Genomic DNA, 22,573 nt, shown 5'->3' with positions numbered 1-22,573 from the left:
TAAATTTCAAAAAAAAAAAAAAAAAAAAAACTTTGTTCCTTTAATTTGTTTATTGAAAATTCTAGGTCTCCGTTTGAATTTTGCAACCTCAGCTCTTCTGCGGAAGCAAACAAATCAGATCACTTTCCAGGTTCCATTTTCTCTCCTCCTCTTCTTGTTTTGAACAGTCCGCTATGCTTTATCTGATTGGACATTATAACTGTTACCAAGAATTTGAAGTCATTAGCCTCTCTTGATATCGCCATTGTGGAAGAATTTAATGTGGTTATGATGAAAATCATGAAGTTACTGATGTTAACAGAGTACCAGAGGGTATTATATATGAAAGAAAAATGCTTGAGGAATTACCGCAAAGAAAATTATCTCATTTAGTTATTAACACTATGCTAGATTTTAAAGCTAACCCTTGTCGGCTAAACCTTTCCCCACCAAAACAGTGTCATCATAGAGCATGGCCACTAACTGAAAGTAGATTTCTTGCTTTAAGCAGGTCTTGTTCCAGAGGCTGCCAGGGCCCCTCATATTGAAAATTATTGGAGGCTGCATCTCATTGGAAAAACTGCAGCTGAGATATTAGATTTTGCTTCGGATAGTGACAGAAGTTCTAGAGTAACAAATCCAGCCTTTTATTTTCCAGTTTTTATAACAGGGTGATCTCCGTAAATTTGAGCTAAATTTTTTTTTGCAATGTTGCGAGCTTTGGGAATCTTTGGGTTGGTTACGGGCCAAGGAGAGCTTTCTGAAATGATTTAGCAGTTCTTCATTCAGATAGCTAATGATGGTATGATTCTGATTAGCGTATGATTAGTTATGTCTCTTTTCACTTTCATCAAAAGGGAAATAAAGGCTCGTAGCCTTTTCCCTTGTTGTTTCTTAGATCCTGCTTTTTCCTGCTCTTACGTGGTCGGCTGTTTGCTGTGGATCTGCATCAAAAGTCTCTGGTTTAATCTCTACAGTGATGGCCGGTTCAATAATTTCCCTCCAAGAAATGTCAGGAGTCATGACTTCCAGAAAATTATTCGTACTTTACGTGAAGATATTGCTCATGATCGCCAACATACATTGATGGGCCCTCTTAAAAAGGCATTCGGATTAGAGGTGCTTCTTACTCCCTTCCTTATGTAGAACTCATGATAATTTACTTTCTTCCTCTTCACAATTTTCAACTGATTGGATTGACGAAAGCCATTTATTTGGAGACAAGAATGCGAAACTGATCTTTCGAACTTTTCTTTTTATGGAACCTTCCCCCTTGTTTGACTTGACGATTCAACCTCAGCCACTGCATTAGTCTCAACTGTGTGGCAATTTTATTCCAATTGCAGTTGGAGCCTCTTCCAAAAGTTACTATCTAAGATTTTAGATTCTTTCGGATAAGAAGTAGGATGACAACTGGGAATGAGAATATAAACAAGGGTGGCACTAGGGGCACACCCCCAACCACATCCCAAACCACACCCATTCTCTCATATGCTACAGTATACCGGGCCCCCCATGAGATTTTAAAATTTTAAAATCTCATGTGGGGCCCGGTGTGATGTGGTTGGGAGTGTGTCCCTATCATTTTTCCATAAACAATTATGGATTACAGCTGTTATACTTTTTATACAAATTCTGTCTGGTAACAGAGTTCAAATTACACAAGCTCAGTAGCATCACCATCATATTCTGAGTATGCATACAATCACGCAATACGTTGTGGAGACCACGGGCTTCCCATAACCAGATTTTTTTTTTTTTGCTGAGGAGCCTAATACCTTGTGTTTAGCGCTACCGGTGGGTTCAAAAGACCACTGTTGACAATCTGTTCCAATCTTTCTTCTTCCTTCTCCCTCATCTTCTTCACTAATCAGGCCCTACAAACCTTCTCTCTTCTCTTCTCTCTGACCTCCAATAAATTCCGTCTTCTATCGCCTCTTTCAAACACACATAAGCATAGCATCAAGCCATTACCTCCAAAAAAATCTCTATCGCCACCCACCCACCCAATATTGGCACGTATGATTTTCAGCCAGTCATCATGATCTAACGTCATGGATATCGTCTTCTCAGACAATTTAAAGTTTGGACCAAGTGGGAGGAAATGGAGAGCATTTTGTTGGACAACTTTCCTTGTTGAAAGGGATGCTTTGCTTTGAAGTAGACAGGAAAGTATATGATGGGTTGGTTTTAATAGTAAAGTGTTTTGGTCAGTGTTGTGGTTCTCGTTTTCGAGTGCAAGGACAATGGAGGGACATCTCCTGGAGCAAGTTGGTACTTTTTAAAAATTCCCTGTTCATCTACACCACATGTTTTCTTTTACCTTCGATCTTTTTTGGCATTGCATTGCTTTTTTCCTTGAATCTAAAGCAACCTGTAATCTGTCCTCGTGGTTTATAACTGTCGAGGGCTCTTGATAAGAGCATATGACTGCTTAGTAATAATTGTGGTGCGTGGAATTTAGAAGGCGTGTTGACAATGAAGAGTAGAAGAGGAAAGCATGCAGAGGTAGATTTCTTCTACTGATTCCAAGTTATTTGTGAAGTTATCCATAGAATTTCATATGCCAATCAAATTTATTGTCTCTTTTGCTTCACTAGCCCTTTTGGCCCTCCACTGTAATGAGGAAGTGGCTCAACATTAAGCCTAAGGTGCATGAGTTCAGCGAAGATGAAGCTGACACAGAGAGCGAGGATGAAGGTTTGATCAAATATCTCAGTCTGATGTTAGTTGGCATTTTTATGTGGTCTGAAACTAATTTGTCCTATTTTTTTCTCCTTTTTCTTCCCAAGACACAAGCAATAATATAGCTGAGATGTCCTTTACAACAGTGGGGAGTCAAGTTACATACACATCTCAAGCATCAGGTATTGACAAAATCTATCTTCATGATGTAATATAAGATATGCTCTTTTCACTATTGCTATTTTATTTTATGATCTTGGCATTAAACAGATGCTTGAAATGAGTTAAAATTCTTTTTCGTTGCACAAATTTGCTGTATAGACTGATCCAGTAGTTAGTGTCTAGTTAGGTCTTCCATGTATATGTTAAACCACTTGGCAAAACACTACATTGTACTGCAAAATTTCTCATTCTCCCTTACTAATTAGAAATCTACAGCTAATTTTGTACGCTGCTTGTGTCCAGTCGCCATCATTGATTGTTAGTATAAAAGCTAATTTCTTTTATCTGAGGCAAATATTTTTTTTCCTTCTTAGAGAAAAGTTCTTAAATTCTTGATATCTCAGGGTCAGAAATTTCGTTACGAGTATAAAGGAGGTCTTGGGTGGTTCTCCTTTAGTTGGAAATCATGTTAACCTCTTTCTTGATATAGGGACATCTGATTTTTGAACATTGCTCCTTTGGGTACATGAACTTATTTTGCCTGATCAGAAAAGGCAAATGTCTACCTGTCAGTGGTCCAGGTTTTATCTCACATCTTGCTAAATTGCCTCCTAAGGAGAAGTTTGGCACGAATTCATATGTAGTATTATGTTGCCAGCTGTTATATGATAGGCAAATTCGCAAGCGCACGGACTCATTGTAGCTATCAAGGTCGATCCCATAGGGACTAAGGGTTAATTACCAAATTTCACGTTATTTGACTAGCTAAACCGACGAGTAAAATAGAAGAGATTAAATTTGCGAGATTAAATAAAAGAAATAAAATAAACAACTAATCGGGTGGAATTCAATATAATGAAGGGTCAGGATTGGGTTTTCACCACAACTTCGGTGCTCAATGATGAATTATTTCAATTCTCGGTGTTGGTTTAAACTAGAAATGGTGAATTAGCCTAAATTAATCTGAAGCCTCTTTCAAGGTCTAAATATCATGCCTAATTAATCTCAATTAAACTACTTTCGTGGAATCAAGATTAAATTAAACCCATCAAGCTTTATGCTAATCCAAATCAAATCCCTAAGGAATCTAGCCTACTTTCGTGGTTTGAAATGCATGCTTAATTTCTAGAAGTTCGGTATTAATTTTCACCTTTCAGTCCTTCAATTAATTACCTATGATTGCTAATCCGATGATCAAGTGAACCAAAAAAATTAATTCACAAGAAATTAAGTTTAAAGATCTAAACTTTCACCAAGAACATATATTAATCCATCATCAATTACCAAAAAGTTTGGTTCTTTCTCAATCCTAGACAAGGAATCTACTCACACATGATTGGGATAAGAGAATACATCAAATAAATATGAAAATCAATCATAAGAAGAAATTAATTAAAGAGAGGAAAGAATTAACCCGTCTATCAATTAAAATCTTCAAAATATAGACTTGCAATCCAATCTTGTACAAGAAATTTGTGTCTTCCTTCAATACTTAAACTCTAAAATAGATGCTAATTAACGGTTAAGAGAACAAGAACCAAAGATCCTAAACCCTAAGCTAAAATAAATATTTATAGGTCCCCAAAAAATCTAAAAAAGATAAAGCCCGAACCACGGGTGTGGTGCGCATCACACCAGGGTATGGTGGAATCTGTCTCGCTCATTTTGTGCTTGTTCGTACAGTTTTTGGTATTTTAGCTATAACTTCTTCGTCTGACTTCGGAATGAGGTGATTCAAGTTGTGTTGGAAAGCTGTTAACGAGATCTATAACTTTTATCTTTTGAGCTTTTTCGGATTCGAACTGCATCATGGTCAAAATTCCAGTTCTTCATACTCATGCATCCATTTCCTTCTCGAGCCATGCATTCTAAATCTCGTTGTTGCTTCAAACTCTTGTTTAACTTCTAACGATCATCGAATCTTTTAATCTTGAGCCAATACCTGCATATAAAAATACAAACCACAGCAGTATCCTTGATCTAAACACGAAATATGCATCAAACACCCATAAATCATGCTTGAAACATACTAAGATAATGCATATTTTACGTGTTTATCAACTCCCCTAAGCTTAAACTTTTGCTTGTCCTTAAGCAAATAAATAATAAAAAATAAGAGGAGTGAAAGCCAAATAGAATAGGGATCACCCCCTCATCAATCCTTTAACCAATATCAAACATATCACAAAACAAACACGTTTCATCGGGACTTAAGAAAATAATTTCAAAACTCTCACAAAATCATATTTCAAACTTTGCTTACGATCACAAACGTCACAAGTCAAGGATAGCTATCCTATCCAATTCTCAAGTCAAAGTAGGAAAAAGTAATCTATGTAACTAGCTTCAATCCAGAAGCACTAAAATCGAGACCTTCAGGTAGTTAAATGGGTAGACCTCACTTTAGGGTATGTAGACTCTCAATCTCTCATGTGTTTAAGGATAGGATTATGTCGCTCAAAATTCTTCCGAATGGATGTATTCAATCCATAAGCTTGCATTTCATCTCAATTCTATACCACTTCGAAAACTAATGCATGCAAAAAAATCATGAGGTCTTTTATTTGGTTGTAACGGGGCTAGGGTCAAAAGGGTAGGATAAATATTTGGGATTGTAGCTGAAAGCCTATCATTAGTGGAACGATAATTGCAAAAGATTAGATCTCAAAGTAAGATCAATGACATCCACACAAACTCCATCATCTATTAAAGAACTTCTTCTAACTACTCCATTTAGTACGTCATAATGAATTCTTTCGACACCCGTAATTACATACACCATAAAGAGGACACTTTATTCATCTTTTTTTTTTAATTTTATTTTTTGTTTTTTGAATTAAATGAAAAGGAGAAAACCAAACACCTCCTTTCACACCCCAAGCTTACACCACATTACTCATTTAACCCATTATATCAGAAATTGTGCTCCACTAGCTTAGGCATGGGTAAGGAATACAATCGGGTTTAAAAGTTACATATGTGGGTTAAATCAACAATAATTAGGCTCATAGGCTTAAAGGGGCTAATCAAAGGGAACAATAGCGCATGGTAGGCTGTTTGGCTAATGTGGACTATGAACAAAAATGTGCCTCAATCACCTTTTATGCATACAAAAGTTATATGTGATCTCGAAGAGATTCAATGCAAGTTCTAGTATCCTACATCATTGGAGAATATCACACAAGAAAAGAAAATCATTCAATGCAAGTTCTAGTATCCTACATCATTGGAGAATATCACACAAGAAAAGAAAATCATGATTGGATATGTAATGCATCCTCTAGTATCCTACATCATTGGAGAATATCACACAAGAAAAGAAAATCATGATTGGATATGTAATGCATCTAATTCTAGGCTCAAGGTCTCACCGGTTTTATTTGTCTATCAAATTTAATTCCCCTCTTGTCTTAATAGAGCAATGGTCATGATGCTAGCCACATAAATGCTAAATCCTATAAGATGAGAACTTCAAGTCTGGTTCTCTCATATTGTTAACTTGCAATCAAAAGCCTTTGATAATCAGTTGAAAGGTGGTTTAAAAAATTGTCTAGTCCTGACTAATAAGCATCTATCTAGTTCAATGATTTATAAAGATTAAGGATTCATGTCATCATCAGGAGATCATTTCCCTATTTCTCTTTTTTTTAAAGTTTTTTTTTTGTTTTTTAAGAGAGGAAACAAAGCAATGAAAAACGAAAAAAAGCAAAGAAAAATGAAAATAAAACAAAAATAGGCAATCATGATCAGTCAATCAATACATAAACAACCCACACCCCCAAACTTAAGATCTACATTATCCCCAATGTAGTAAGATGTAATTTGTAAGGGTACAGGGGACATACCAACTCACTGGTCAAAAGGAGGTGGGGTGGAGGCATCCTGGTGGAGCTGTCACTCATGAATAGACTGCATCATGCGGTGTATAGAGTCCAGGAGTTGTCCTTGACGTTGTTGCTCTTGCTCGATGGCACATACACGGTTAGTAAGGAAGGCAAGATAAATATTCATAGCTGAAAACTCCGCTGACCAATCAGAGTGGTGGGAAGATCTAGCTCCCCTATCAGGTTGAGCCTGAATAGGGATCAAGGGTACTATGTCAGCATCCTCAGCTGGCACAACCTCGTGACCATCACAATTTATAAAATCAGATGTAAGGTAACACCAATTTGCGTGAACATGGATGGTCGTGCAATCAGGATCAGGGAGTGGGAAAAGATAATTTTCCTAAAAACATAACCATAACACATTGCCCTTATGGCTAATCAATTTCATATGAAAAGCATCGAGGTTAATGGGCGCACTAGGGCTTAAAGGATTAAGTCCCTCTACGAGCTCCCCTAAACCCATCCCGTAAGCTAAAGTGGAAATCAAACCACCAAACACAAATTTTCCACTCGTTACTCTCGCTGCACGGCACATATGATGAATCATAAAAGCTCATGTATCAACCTTGTGTCCCTCGACCATGGCACATAAGAGGTAGAGTTCTCTCTGACACATGACTCCATCGCTCTCGCCTCGACCAAAAATTATGAAAGTCATGAACCTCTGTAAATATCTAAAGCATGGGTTATAAACAGCAGAGGCCCTTGACATTAAGGGATCATAGTTCTTTGAGTGGTAGAGCGTGCGATGAAAGTTCAAAAGGGGGTCAAGTTAAAATGTTTAGGGGCAATTCTAGCCCCACCCTCCGGAAAACCAAATATCTCATTTAATTGTGCTAATATAAATGTGTGGGACTGGTTAAATAGCCGGAAAGTGATTTTTTTCTTCTTTTACTCCCTCACCATTAAACAAAACAGCATCAAGAGAACTCAAAAACTCGAGAATAATATGTTCGTACCTGGAATGTTTAGCTTCTACAAAATTTATCCAACCAACCCGTTTTAGGAGATATGAAACATCTTCCCACAGTTCTAACTCATGCAAACAAGTCTCATCCAAATAGCGGGCACTCAGAATTCCCCGCTTAACCAGTGCATTATACTTAGATTGTTGCTGTGTATCGACAAATTCTATACCATGAGGATTTTAGGAAGGGGGAGGGTTACCTCTTTGTCGTCACGATTTAGAAGTTGAGACTCCCTGACTAGTCCGTCCGTGTTTAGGTCCCATGTAGTCTACCGAACGGGAGTTGACAGCAGGTCGAACGACGGTTGATGGCGGCGACTGATCATTGTGCGGCGCGAGATGGGTTCATCGCTGCTGGGTCGAATTAGTTAGGGAGGGGGGGTGGTTTGGTCGAAAAGGGAAGGTCGGGGTAAGGGATGTAGGTGGCGGTGGTTTGAGTGGTGATGGATGGAGGCGGTGAGGCGCTGGTTGAGGAAGGAAGAGAGGGAGGCGGCACGACGATGTAGTGGATGGTGAAGGAGGAGAGATGGTTTGGTGGTGTTGTTGGCCGGCGATTGGTTGCGGGATGGGGGGTGGTCGTTACTGTGATGGGAAGGACGACGGTGGTAGGCGGTTGATAGGCAAAATCTGCAAGCGCACAGACTCGTTGTAGCTATCAAGGTCGATCCCACAGGGACTAGGATTAATTATCAAATTTCACGTTATTAGACTAGCTAAACTAATGAGTAAATTAGAAGAGATGAAAATTAAAAGAAATAAAATAATAACTAATCAGGTGGAATTCAATATAATGAAGAGCCAGGATTGGGTTATCACCACAACTTTGATACTCAATGATGAATTATTTCAGTTCTCGGTGTTGGTTTAAACTAAAAAGAGTGAATTAGCCTAAATTAATCTAAAACCTTTTTCAAGGTCTAAAGATCGTGCCTAATTAATTTCAATTAACCTACTTTCGTAGAATTAAGATTAAGCTAAACCCATTAAGTTTTATGCTAACCCAAATCAAATCCCCAAGGAATCTAGCCTACTTTCGTGGTTCGAGCTCCCTGCTTAATTTCTAGAGATCCGGTATTAATCTTCACCTTTCAGTCCTTTAATTAATTACCTATGATTGCTAATACGATGATCAAGCGAATCAACAAAATTAAAACACTAGAAATCAAGTTTAAAGATTTAATATTTCACCAAGAATCTATATCAATTCATCATTAATCACCAAAAAGTTGGGTTCTTTCCCAATCCTAGACAAGAAATCTACTCACACATGATTGGGATAAGAGAATACATCAAATAATTATGCAAATTAATCATAAGAAGAAATAAATCAAAGAGAGGAAAGAATTAACCCGTCTTTCAATTGAGATCTTCAAAATCAAAACTTGCAATCCAATCTTGTACAAGAAATTAGTGTCTTTCTTCAATATTTGAACTCTAAAATAATTGCTATTTGATGGCTAAGAGAACATAACAAAAGATATCCAAAACCCTAAGTCAAAATATCTATTTATATGTCCCCAAAAATCTGGAAAATAACTAATTCCCGCGCCACAGGTGTGGTCTGCACCACACCAGGGTGTGGTAGGGGCTGTTTTGCTGATTTTGTGCTTATTTGTTCAGTTTTTGGTATTTTGACTATAACTTTTGCGTCCGACCTCGGAATGAGGTGATTCAAGTTGCATTAGAAACCTGTTGAAGAGATCTAAAACTTTTTCTTTGTTCAGTTTTTGGTATTTTGGCTATAACTTTTGCGTCCGACCTCGGAATGAGGTGATTCAAGTTGCATTGAAAACCTGTTGAAGAGATCTACAACTTTCATCTTTTGAGTTTTTCTTGATTCGAATTGCATCATGGTTGAATTTCCAATTCTTCATACTCGTGCATCCGTTTTCTTCACGAACCATGCCTTCGAAATCTTGTTGTTGCTTCAAACTCTTGTATAACTTCCAACGATCATCAAATCTTTCAATCTTGAGCTAATACCTACATATAAAAACACAAATCACAGCAGTATCCTCGATCTAAACACGAAATATGTATTAAACACTCGTAAATCATGCTTGTAACACACTAAGATAATGCATATTTTACGTGTTTATCAGCGGTGGAGAGAAGAGAGGCAACGACTAGTTTGGAGTTGGCCGACGATGGTGGTGGTAAAGGATAGGGGCGGTGAGGAGAGAGGGGGGGCGGCTGATGGGTTAGGTTAAAGAGGATGAAAGGAGGAGGGTGGGGGTCTGGGCGCTTCAAAGAGGTTTTTCTTTTTTTCTTTTTTTTCTTTTTTTGAGCCGTAGGTGTGGCAGACACCACACCTGGGTGTGGTGGAGTCTGGTCTTTTCTTTGTATCCAACGAGCCATGGGTGTGACAGACACCACCCCTGGGTATGGTAGGGTCTGCTACTGTCTTCTTTTTGGTGTCCAACCAGTCAGGGGTACGACATACACTACCTCTGGGTGTGGTAGGATCTGCTACTGTCTTCTTTTTGGTGTCCAGCCAATCAGGGGTGTGACAGACACCACCCCTGGGTGTGGTAGAATCTGCCATCCCATTTTTAACTTCTTTTTCTACAGGTAGGTGTGGTATATTCGACGACCCTTATTCATTTTTTATGCCATGTCTTCCCTTCGCAACTGCATGATTGAAAGTATTATAAGTTAAATTTGTGTCGATCCAATTGCCTATAAAAATAATAAACGAAATTAAAGTGAAAAAAAATAAGGCAAAATAAAAGAACGAGAAATGAGGAAAACTTAGGTTGCCTCCCAAGAGGCGCTCGTTTATGGTTATGAGCTCGACCCTTTTTGCGCTCAATTCTTTGACGAAGGGGGATCAGAAAGGGTATAAGTGACCCTTTTCTTATTTTGTTCCCCTACAATGTAGTGTTTCAATCGTTACCCATTCACCTTGAAAGATCCCGTTGTTTCACTCCAAACTTTAACAACTCCACTAGGAAAGACCTCACGGACGGACCACCTAGACTTGAGCTTGCCCGAAAAAAGCTTCAAACGAGAGTTGAAAAATAGCACCATATCTCCTTTATTAAACTCTCTTCGAAGGATATTCTTATCGTGCCATCGTTTAGTCCTTTCTTTATAAATGCGAGCATTCTCATAGGAATCTAATAGTAGCTCATCTAGCTCATGAAGTTGAAGCTTTCTTTTCTCACCTGCGTTCTTCATATCAAAATTTAGCAGCTTGATAGCCCAATACGCCTTGTGCTCTAACTCAACTGGGAGATGACACGATTTGCCATATATCAACTTGAACAGTGTCATGTCTATAGGTGTTTTGTAGGCAGTTCGATAGGCCTATAAGGCATCCAGGAGTTTTATAGACCAATCCTTTCTTGAACGATTAACTGTTTTCTCCAAAATACTCTTAATTTCACGATTTGAAACCTCTACTTGACCACTAGTTTGAGGATGGTATGACGTGGTAACCTTATGAGTGACCTCATATTGTCTTAAGAGATTTCGAATTTTTCTTTCTATGAAGTGTGAACCACTATCACTGATTACTGTCCATGGCACCCTAAACCTTAGAAAAATGATGTCTTGAATAGTTTCACAACCACTTTATCATCGTTGGTTGGGGATGCTATCACTTCTATCCACTTGGAGACATAGTCCACTGCCACTAAGATGAACTTGTTGTTACACGATGGCGGAAGCGGTCCTATGAAATCTATGCCCCACACATCAAAGACCTTAATTTTCAAGATGGAGTGTAAATGCATCTCATGTTGCTTTGAAATGTTCCCGGTCCTTTGACAGCTATCACAAGATGTCACAAACTGATTTGCATCTTGGAAAAAACTCGGCCAATAGAAACCTGATTGTAGAACTTTTGCAACTGACTTTGAAGTGCTTGCATGTCTCCCGTAAGAAGATGAATGACAATGATGAAGAATACTTGTAACCTCATCTTCAGGAACACACCTTCTAAACATCCCATCAACACACCGTTTGTACAGAAACGGTTCATCCCAAAAATGATACTTCAAGTCAGCAAAGAACTTTTTCTATTGATAGCTTAGATCCGGAGGCAAAACTTCACACTATGTAGTTGACGAAGTTCGCATACCATGGTGCATCCAATCTTTTAATGGCTAACAACTGATCATCTGGGAAGGAGTCGTCGATCGGTAGTTCATCCTCCTCCCTATTATGTGATTCTTGTCTCATCCTCGACAAATGGTCTGTCATCAAATTTTCTGTCCCTTTCTTGTCCTTTATCTCTAGGTCAAATTCTTATAAAAGTAGTATCCATCGAATCAACCTAGACTTGACATCTTGCTTGCTCAAAAGATATTTGATGGCAGAGTGGTCGGTATAAACGATGACTTTGGACCTCACTAAGTAAGACCAAAACTTGTCAAAAGCGAAGACAATTGCTAATAGCTCCTTTTTAGTGGTAGCATAGTTAACTTGGGCTTCATCAAGAGTGCGACTAGCATAATAAATTACATGAACTATCTTATTCTTCTTTTGGCCTAACACAGTACCAACCGGATAATCACTTGCATCAGTCATGATTTTAAATAAAAGATTCCAGTCCGACGGTTGCATAATAGGAGCTGTTATCAATGCTTCCTTCAACTTACGAAAAGCATCAAGACATTCATCAATGAAATCAAGGGGAGTATTTTAAGAAGAAGATTAGTTAAAGGTTTTGCACTTTTTGAAAAGTCTTTGATAAAACGCCGATAGAAACCGGCATGTCCCAAGGAACTTCTTACTCCCCTAAGTGACGTTGATGGAGGTAATTTTTCAATGATTTCCACTTTTGTTCGATCAACCTCAATTTCGCGCTCAGACATCTTGTGTCCTAGAACTATTCCATCCACTACCATAAAGTGGCATTTCTCCCATTTTAGGACTAAATTAACTTCTTCATAACGCTGCAAAACTCGAAACAAGTTAGCTAAACAACCATCAAAAGTAGTCTCATATACGAAGAAGTCATCCATAAACACGTCCATAATATCTTCTATAAAGTCAGAGAAAATAGTCATCATACATCGTTGAAAAATAATAGGGGCATTACAAAGATCGAAAGGTATACGTCTATAAGCAAAGGTCTCATAGGGACAGGTAAAAGTGGTCTTTTCTTGGTCACTAGGATGAATAGAGATTTGGAAAAATCCCGAATAACCATCTAAATAACAAAAATAGGAATGTCTGGCCAACCTTTCTAACATCTGATCTATAAAAGGAAGTGGAAAATGATCTTTTCGGGTTGTCTTGTTCAACTTTCTATAATTAATACATATCCTCCAACCCGTAGCCGTCCTAGTAGGGATAGGTTCGTTATTCGCATTCTTCACTACGATCACACCCCCTTTTTTAGGAATCACATGGACCAGACTAACCCATTCACTATCAGAAATATGATAGATTACCCCAGCATCTAGTAGCTTAAGCATCTCTTTTTTAACTACTTCCTTCATGTTAGGATTTAATCTACGTTGGTGCTCTATAGAGGGTTTATGATCATCTTCCAAGAGAATTCTATGCATGTAAATTGATGGATTGATTCCATTAATGTCGTTCATGGTATATCCTATGACCTTGCGATGCATCCTAAGTGTTCTAGGTAACTTATCAGTTTCATTTTCATTTTCATTCAGACATGCATTCACAATTACAGGATAAGTAGAGTTAGAACCAAAAAATTCATACCTTAAAGAGGAAGGGAGGGGTTTTAATTCTACCTTTGGTGCTTTATCCTCTTTACAAGTAGAACTTTTTGGCTCTAGCATCAATCTTTCAAGCTTTGCATTTCGAAGTGGAGCAGTTGATGTTGATTCTAAGGATTGAGCATACGCGGCTACCTCGGAGTCTTCATCATTTATTGAACCGTCGCTTACCAAACATTTCTCAAGTGGATCAGCTGAGTAATGATTTACAAGTTGCTCATGTGTACACTTATCAATCACGTCGATCATGTAACAAACTTTATCAGTTAAAAGGAGTTTCATAGCATTGCTTAAATCAAATTCTACCGTCTTTCCTCCAATATTTAGGGAGAGCCTTTCATTTTTAACATCGATTATAGTACCTGCAGTAGCAAGGAAGGGTCTTCCTAATATAATTGGAATGTTAGAATCTTATTCTATTTTCAAAATAACAAAATCAATCAGGATAAAGAACTTACCGACCTGGATAGGTACATCTTCAAGTATACCTACCGGATATTTTACCGATCGATCCACCAATTGGAGTGATATCGTAGTTGGCTTCAAATCACCTATACCAAGCTTCTTACAAATAGACATCGGCATCAAACTTACGCTTGCACCTAAATCACATAAAGCACGGTTAATAGAGACATTACCAATAACACAAGGAATAGAAAATAAAACTGGATCCTTAAGTTTAGGAGTCAACTTATTTTGGATGATAGCACTATACTCCTCAGTAAGGGCCACAGTCTCGCATACTTCCAACTTCCTTTTATTAGATATGATCTCTTTCAAGAACTTAGCATAAGAAGACATTTAGGAAATAGTCTCAATAAACGGGATATTGATGTGCAACTTTTTCAAAATCTCTAAAAATTTTCCGAACTGCTTTTCTAACTTAGCCTTAGCTAACCTTTGGGGAAAGGGTAAGGAGCGGGAGACACATATTTCTCAACTTTCTTCTCAACTTTCTCTTCTTCTTGCGTTTAGGTCTCATTATCCACATCTATCACATTTTCACTTCTTTCTTCATGATGACCATCTGCCCCATCATTTTCCTTCATCTTAGGTCCCTTATATTATTTTCCACTCCTAAGGGTTATAGCATTCACATGACCCCTGGGATTCATCTCGGGTTGTCCAGGTAGCATGCCCGAAGGTCTAGAGAAAGAACTAATATTTTGTACCAATTGGATGATTTGTGTCTTCAACATCTTGTTATGTGTAATTAGAGAATCCATCTTAGAGGCCAATTATTTTACTACCTCATTCATGGTTTGTTGTTGTTGCTTAAACTCTACATTCAATCTCGATTGAGTCGTCACAAACTTTTCCATCATATTTTCTAAATTAGACCTTTGAGAAGGGAGATTAGATTGAGGAGCACGAAAACCAGGAGGAGCAAAATTAGATGCGGGCATGGGGTTTCTAGGTGGATTTCTATAAGATAAATTAGGATGATTCATTCACCTAGGATTGTAAGTGTTGGAGAATGGGTCTCTCTTCTGATTAAAGTTATTAACATAGTTAACATGTTCATTATCAGAAGTATCAAAGGATGGGTGGTTTCCTAATTGACATTCAAGTGCAGAATGACCCACATAACCACATATCTCACATGCAATTGAAGTAGAGGCCACAAAATTAATACTCAAGCTTTCAACTTTTTTAAACAAAGCATCAACTTAAGAGGATATATGATCTAAAGCATCCATTTCATACTTTCCTCCTTTTGATGTCTGAGCACGCTCGTTCGCCCATTGATGGTGATTTTGAGTCATGTCTTCAATGAGAGTGTATGTCTCAACTATTATTTTGTTCATCAAAGCTCCTTCTGTAGCAGCATCAACAGTCATTCGAGTGTTGTAAGTGAGCCCGTTGTAGAAGGTGTGAATAATTAACCACTTCTCCAGTCCATGGTGAGGGTACATCCTCAATAATTCCTTGTAGTGCTCCCAAGCTTCATAGAGTGACTCTCCTTCTTTTTGTACAAAGCTTATGATTTGGTCCTCATCTGTGCTGTTTTACTTGGGGGAAAACACTTTGCAAGAAACGCCCTGGATAACTGATCCCAAGTGGTAATGGACCCAGCTGGCAATGAATGCAGTCGAATAGCATCATTGGTCACTCCATTAAGCTTAAAAGTGTCACAATACTCCAAGAAAATCGACAGGTGGAGGTTTGGGTCTTCAGTTGCGCCTCCTCCAAACTGATTCTGCGGAACCATTGAGAGTAGTGATGATTTCAGCTCAAAGTTATTAGCTTCAATAGTGGGCCTTGTAATACTCGAGTGCGTGCCTTGAACATTTGGGGCAGTGAAATCCTTAAGAAGATGATTTTGATCATCCATCGTAGCTTATTCTGTGTTCCTTTGCTCCCTTATATACCTTCTTATGTTCGCAAGAGTCACCGATAGTTCAGAATTGTTTTCGTCGTGTACTTACGTTTAATGCCCTTGCATAAAAGAAATGAGTAGCAAAGAGAATATGAAAAAATCTAGTCTAGCTTAATAACGTAAGCACTCAATATTAACACCGTAGTCCCCGACAACGACGCCAAAAACTTGATAGGTAAATCCGCAAACGCACGGACTCGTTATAGCTATCAAGGTCGATCCCACATGGACTAAGGGTTAATTATCAAATTTCACGTTATTCGACTAGCTAAATCGACGAGTAAAATAGAAGAGATTAAATTTGCGAAATTAAATAAAAGAAATAAAATAAACAACTAATCGGGTGGAATTCAATATAATGAAAGGTCAGGATTGAGTTTTCACCACAATTTCGGTGCTCAATGATGAATTATTTCAATTATCAGTGTTGGTTTAAACTAGAAAGAGTGAATTAGCCTAAATTAATCTAAAGGCTTTTTCAAGGTCTAAGGATCGTGCCTAATTAATCTCAATTTGTACCTAATTAATCTCAATTAACCTACTTTCGTGAAATCAAGATTAAATTAAACCCATTAAGTTTTATGCTAATCCAAATTAAATCCCCAAGGAATCTAGCCTACTTTCGTGGTTCGAAATCCCTGCTTAATTTCTAGAGGTCCGGTATTAATTTTCACATTTCAGTCCTTCAATTAATTACATATGATTGCTAATCCGGTGATCAAGCGAATCAACAAAATTAATTCATAAGAAATTAAGTTTAAAGATCTAAACTTTCACCAAGAACATATATTAATCCATCATCAATTATCAAAAAGTTTGGTTCTTTCCCAATCCTAGACAAGGAATCTACTCACACATGATTGGGATAAGAGAATACATCATATAAATATGCAAATCAATTATAAGAAGAAATGAATTAAAGAGAGGAAAGAATTAACCCGTCTTTTAATTAAAATCTTCAAAATATAGACTTGTAATCCAATCTTGTACAAGAAATTTGTGTCTTCCTTCAATACTTGAACAAATCTTCAAAATATAGACTTGTAATCCAATCTTGTACAAGAAATTTGTGTCTTCCTTCAATACTTGAACTCTAAAATAGATGCTAATTGACGGCTCCAATCTTGTACAAGAAATTTGTGTCTTCCTTCAATACTTGAACTCTAAAATAGATGCTAATTGACGGTTAAGAGAACAAGAACCAAAGATCCTAAACTCTAATCTAAAATACATATTTATAGGTCCCAAAAAATCTGAAAAAAGATAAGGCCCGAACCACGGGCGTGGTGCGCATCACACCAGGGTGTGGTGGAATCTGTCTCGCTCATTTTGTGCTTGTTCGTACAGTTTTTGGTGTTTTGGCTGTAACTTCTTCGTCTGACTTCGGAATGAGGTGATTCAAGTTGTGTTGGAAAGCTGTTAAAGAGATCTATAACTTTTATCTTTTGAGTTTTTTCGGATTCGAACTGCGTCATGGTCGAAATTCCAGTTCTTCATACTCGTGCATCCATTTCCTTCTCAAGCCATGCATTCTAAATCTCGTTGTTACTTCAAACTCTTGTTTAACTTCCAACGATCATCGAATCTTTCAATCTTGAGCCAATACCTGCATATAAGAACACAAACCACAGCAGTATCCTCGATCTAAACATGAAATATGCATCAAACACCCATAAATCATGCTTGAAACATACTAAGATAATGCATATTTTACGTGTTTATCATTATAGAATCTTGGTCAACTCTATGTTCGAACTAGTGAGTAGTTATCCATAGCTGATCTAGCATTAGCGGGAAAAAGTGATGTGGAGGATGACGACGACAATAATGGAGCTTTTACAGGTCTAAGAGCCAAATAATGTTTGCAGCAATGTTGATCAATAGAACATTGGTACTGGTTTCTTTACATCAAATAACCACACTGTTAGTCTGGTTTTTTTTAAAGGGAACTTTGAGTAATTATTTTCAACAACTACAAATGAATTTTATGATAATTCATCATCTTTTAAGCAAGGTGACATGATTATCCTCGGTTGTGTTTCTCTTTGTATGGGAAAAAGGTAGTATTTCTCTTGGAAGAGGGGTCACAAATAATGCAGAATTCAGCCCCATTCTTTGTTTCCTTCCCCATCTAATACTATCAGTCAAGATTAAAGAACTAAAATTTCATATGTACCTTCCATTTTAATTTTCAGAATGTGACTCATTGTCTTCCTTTAATTATATGTAAAACAATTTTCTTCTAATGATTGTTGCAACTCCTTGTGAGCAAAGCAAAGGGTCGCTCATCAAGACTACGGAGAAGAAAATCAGAAACTTTACGTGTTCAATATATAAGTAACAAGGATGTGAGGTTCGTTATAACATCTGCTCCTTTTTTATCTGCTTCTTCTCCTCCTGTTATTTAGATATTTTGGATGGTTATTTAGTTAATAAATATGCTTCTATTGTACAACTTTGCTTTATTTAGGGTTATGATTGGAACTTGGAATGTCGCTGGAAGGTTCCCATCAGAGGAAGTTGAACTTGATGAGTGGCTTTGTAAAAGAGAACCAGCTGACATATATATTCTTGGGTGAGATTGTCCCCTTGTTAACTGTATAACTTAATTATTTGAGTTCCATGACCATTACATATCTTCATTTGTCTGTCTACTATTTATCATAGTAAATTTAAATGAATATCTAGTGATGTTCCGGAAGGCAACAAAGTAGGTGTTACATGTAATTATTTTTTCACGGTAGCCAGTTTCGGATGAGAATAACTTGACCTCATAATGAATGATATTACTATTTGGATGAAAATACTCTAAGCTGGTGTATGTTTGTCATCTATGGTAATATATTTACGTGGACTCCTGTCCGAGAGCATAAGTCAAAAACAAATAGTGCATAGGGAGCTAATACAATTCTTCATTTTATGCCTTCAACATAAGATAAAACTTGTATCTGTTGTAACTAATGCATCATCGAAAAATTCTCTTGTATAGATAAAATGATTTATGACATTGAACGCACTTGACACTTTCCTACATAAGTATATTTGAGTTAACTGAGGTTTCAAATTATACAAATGTATACAAGTGGAAGAATTGTAGCAACCACGTAAAACTATATTGGTAATTCTACCGGGTTCCAGTTAAGATTTTTTGACAGAATCGTTTCTGCATAAAATTTTGGATCCTATCTTTTTGTTTTTAAACAAAATTTCTATGCGCAGCTTTCAAGAGGTGGTGCCATTGAATGCTGGAAACATTCTGGGAGCAGAAGATAACAGGCCTATTCCCAAATGGGAATCCATAATTCGAAGAACACTTAATAGTAATTCCTTACAGTCAAAGCCATCATATAAAAGTTACAGTGCTCCTCCCTCACCTGTATCAAGAGCACCCCTTTCTGATAGTTCACTTGCAAATAAAGTACACGTGCCTGGTAACCATGCTTTTGAAAGGGGTGAACAAGATAAATCTGTAAGCTTTGGGAAGAATTTCCAGTGGAATAGGATCAACTCCAATAACTATTCAAATAAATTGGATTGGCCTGAATACTCATTAGACAAGCCACAAAAAGATATAAAATCGCGAACAAAACTAAGAAGAGTGTTAAGCAGCAGCCAAGGAATTGGCTTTGGTTGGCTGGATGGATCTAAAGTTTATTCTTCTGAAAGTTTATCTTCGAGTGTTGGTTTGAAGAGGGTATATCGTAGCTCAGGTAACCTTGGAATGTTGTGGTCTGAACGAGAAGAAGCATCTGATGTTCTTGAATCACTAAAGGATGTGTCTGATAAGTCATCTGAAGAAGATTCTTCACCAGAAAATGAAGTGGAGAGGGGTGAAAATGAAGGAAGTGGAGAATGTTCAAACCCCCGTCCTAGATTTGTTCGTATTGTCAGTAAACAAATGGTGGGCATTTACATTTCAGTCTGGGTTTGTAGAAGATTGAGAAGACATGTAAATAACTTAAAGGTATCTCCAGTTGGTGTTGGACTTATGGGATACATGGGAAACAAGGTTATTACTCCACTCTCGAACTTTACCTGCACTTTTGAATTTTTCGCTGAGTAGATCTGCAATCACTGGTTTCTTTTTATTATGCAGGGATCTGTTTCTGTTAGCATGTCTCTCTTCCAAACACGATTTTGTTTTGTTTGTTCTCATTTGACATCTGGTCACAAAGAAGGAGATCAACAGAAACGGAACTCTGACGTGCATGATATCTTACAGCGTACCCGGTTTTCTTCTATCATAGCTGTGGATCAACCACAAACAATTCCATCACATGAGTAAGAAATGACTTAATTTGCTTTTGAACATCATTTTCCTTTTTCTTGTTGTGCTATTACATTTCTTTTTTCTTATTTTTAACTCAAATACATTTATTCAGTTACTTAATATGAACATATACATTTATACATTTATCATACCAGAATTTGATCATTTAAACATATTTTCACATGATTAAATGGATACATCGGCTGTAGTTACAGACAATGTGACTGCATATGTAATCACTGTAAAATTCCAGATGACTGTTATGCTCAAATTTTAAGTCGATTGTTTGTGGACTACAGCGATAACTGTTATGCTAAAAGTTTTAAGTCGGTTGTTTGTGGACTATAGCAAAACTCTGAAATTGTAGCAAGGGTTGAGGGTTTTAATTTTATACTCAACAGTAATGTTATCAATCAATCCTAACATGTAAAAATATCCATGTCAGAAGGGCCTCAAGGCATGAAAGGCCTGTAGTGAAATACGATTCACTTGAAAACATATTGAAGGCTAGCTAAATATGTTTAAATTGTCAGTGATGAGATTTAAATAATCTCCTGAATCTGTTCCTCTTATACCATGTCTGAAAACCACTTATGCAATGTCCCGTTTTGTACTATTCATGTGGTTTTATTAAAATCTGATGCATACTGGTCCTTTTTGAATGGGAGCAGCCGTATCTTCTGGTTTGGGGACTTAAATTATCGCCTTAACATGTCAGATGCTGGAGTAAGGAAGCTTGTTGCAATGAAACAGTGGGATGAACTCATGAACTATGATCAGGTATATGTCATGCACTAGTTTCTCTCAATAGTTGATAAATTATGTGCATTACTTGAGTTAACATGCATATGGATTTACCAACCCATATGCGGACAAAATACAAGCAAATGTATGAAGAGGCCGCTATACATAATCCTATTAGTATGTGAGGACTTTATTTTAACATAGATAATATCCCGATTAAGGAAAGAGTCAGCCATATATAGAAGATTAATAAAGATCAGAATAAAGAGAAATTAAAAACTATGAAACCAGAAGATGCTTTGGCTGTTTTAATGAATCAACTTTGTAAAGACTTTTGTGGCTAAACATTTGATGAACCTGACCCCGATGTAGAAAAGAAACTCATACAAATGAGACTTTGTCAGATCTGCTATGTAGAAGATTTTCTAATGGATTAACTTAAACTAGTCTCTATGCTTGAAAATAAGCAACGAATGATTGGTGGACAGTACAAATTATTAGGAAACTATCCAAGCCATTGGATACTCTTCTAGAAGAAGCATATCTAAAGAAAACACCTAAAAATGATAGATCTAGTGGAGCTGTTCAACTTTTTATGTTAAGAAAACTAGAACTGTACTGTCAGTTATCTAAGGCATTTAAGCAAACCAAAAGGCAACATGCATATTCCAACAAACGGGGGGATTTTTGTCCATGAGAGCTAACATAGTAATTTTATGCCTGTGATATCTATTTCATAGTTGAACAATGAGATCAGGAGGGGGCACATATTTGATGGATGGATGGAGGGCTTGATTGACTTCCCACCTACATACAAGTATGAAATAAACTCGAATAAGTACGTTGGAGAAAATGCTAGAGAGGGTGAGAAGCGAAGGTCCCCTGCCTGGTACATATTTTCTCTTCGCTAGGTTTGAACGACGTATGTATATATGTATGTATGTATGTGCCATCTTGTTTGTATGTATGTGTTTATGTACGAGTGCCACTATGACATTTTGTTGTATATGCTTCTCAATGGTAATTTTTCATGAACATTCAGGTGTGACCGCATACTGTGGTTTGGGAAGGGAATTAGGCAGCTCTCTTATTGGAGTTCTGAACTTGATCTCTCTGACCACCGTCCTGTTAGCTCGATTTTTTATGTAGAAGTCGAAGTATTTAATGAAGGGAAATTACAAAGAGCACTAAACTTCACAAATCCTGAATTACTTCCAGAAAATCTTTGTTTTGAAGAAAATTGATATGGATCCTTCATATTAACTCTATAAGTCAATTAAGTATGTATTGGCATATTCAAGGCCGGATTAAAAGGATATCAAATGTCTCTGGGTGCTGCTTTCCGAAGTCCAATTAGGTAATGTCTGAAGGTATTTTGTTTTTATGTTTCAGGTTCTCTTGTTTGTATGCTCATGGTTTCTAATTTTCCCATATTCTTATGCAGGGATGCTCCTAATCCATTCCGGGGTGACTTAATTTATCCTGATCTCTGGTTCAAATTTTCTTCTGCAGGAAATATATGATTGGTTAATTGCACTTGCAAAAGACGAGTGGATGAGTTTTTACGGGATATTTATAGGATTTTGATTACATTACAATTGAGGTTCGAAGTAACATAATGAGAGCTAATTCTGAAAATGATATTAGTCAAACTAAGAAGAAAGAGAAGGGGCACATGGTTTTCATCATGAAGGGATTATCTGATATCTCGTCGTCAGATTCTGGTGTCATTGTATTTGTGTTACGATTGCTTATAAAATTATTCTATTGAACACACGAGAGTGTTCTCTGGGTGTTTTG

General features: G+C 37.2%; 1 protein-coding gene across 4 annotated transcripts; it reads left to right on the top strand.

Annotated features, from left to right (window-relative positions):
• LOC109822184 (type I inositol polyphosphate 5-phosphatase 2) lies at positions 486 to 22,547 on the top strand. 4 transcript variants are annotated; one of them, XM_020388347.1, is made up of 13 exons: positions 486 to 781; positions 878 to 1,098; positions 2,444 to 2,487; positions 2,580 to 2,679; positions 2,772 to 2,846; positions 18,034 to 18,112; positions 18,230 to 18,334; positions 18,979 to 19,768; positions 19,856 to 20,040; positions 20,701 to 20,809; positions 21,514 to 21,662; positions 21,816 to 22,130; positions 22,218 to 22,547. In XM_020388347.1, exons 3-12 carry the CDS (start codon positions 2,458 to 2,460, stop codon positions 22,015 to 22,017), a joined length of 1,824 nt encoding a protein of 607 aa, XP_020243936.1. In that variant the 5' UTR covers positions 486 to 781; positions 878 to 1,098; positions 2,444 to 2,457; the 3' UTR covers positions 22,018 to 22,130; positions 22,218 to 22,547. The 4 variants fall into 4 exon arrangements, with proteins under 4 accessions (XP_020243936.1, XP_020243935.1, XP_020243937.1 ...); XM_020388346.1 differs by lacking the exons at positions 486 to 781; positions 878 to 1,098 and having other exon boundaries at positions 1,527 to 2,487; XM_020388348.1 differs by lacking the exons at positions 486 to 781; positions 878 to 1,098; positions 22,218 to 22,547 and having other exon boundaries at positions 2,053 to 2,487; positions 21,514 to 21,707; positions 21,816 to 21,942.

This window comes from Asparagus officinalis, chromosome 8 (genome assembly GCF_001876935.1).
Source record: "Asparagus officinalis chromosome 8, Aspof.V1, whole genome shotgun sequence".
Classification (NCBI taxonomy): domain Eukaryota; kingdom Viridiplantae; phylum Streptophyta; class Magnoliopsida; order Asparagales; family Asparagaceae; genus Asparagus; species Asparagus officinalis.
Note: the sequence above shows the minus strand (reverse complement) of the source record. Positions and strands in the feature narration are given on the sequence as shown.

Coding starts and splice junctions, on each gene's coding strand:
- LOC109822184 (XM_020388347.1), top strand. CDS start 2,458: ATGAAGAGTAGAAGAGGAAAGCATGCAGAG. Junction 2,847..18,033: donor ATACACATCTCAAGCATCAG/GTATTGACAAAA, acceptor TTGTGAGCAAAG/CAAAGGGTCGCTCATCAAGA. Junction 18,113..18,229: donor ATAAGTAACAAGGATGTGAG/GTTCGTTATAAC, acceptor TGCTTTATTTAG/GGTTATGATTGGAACTTGGA.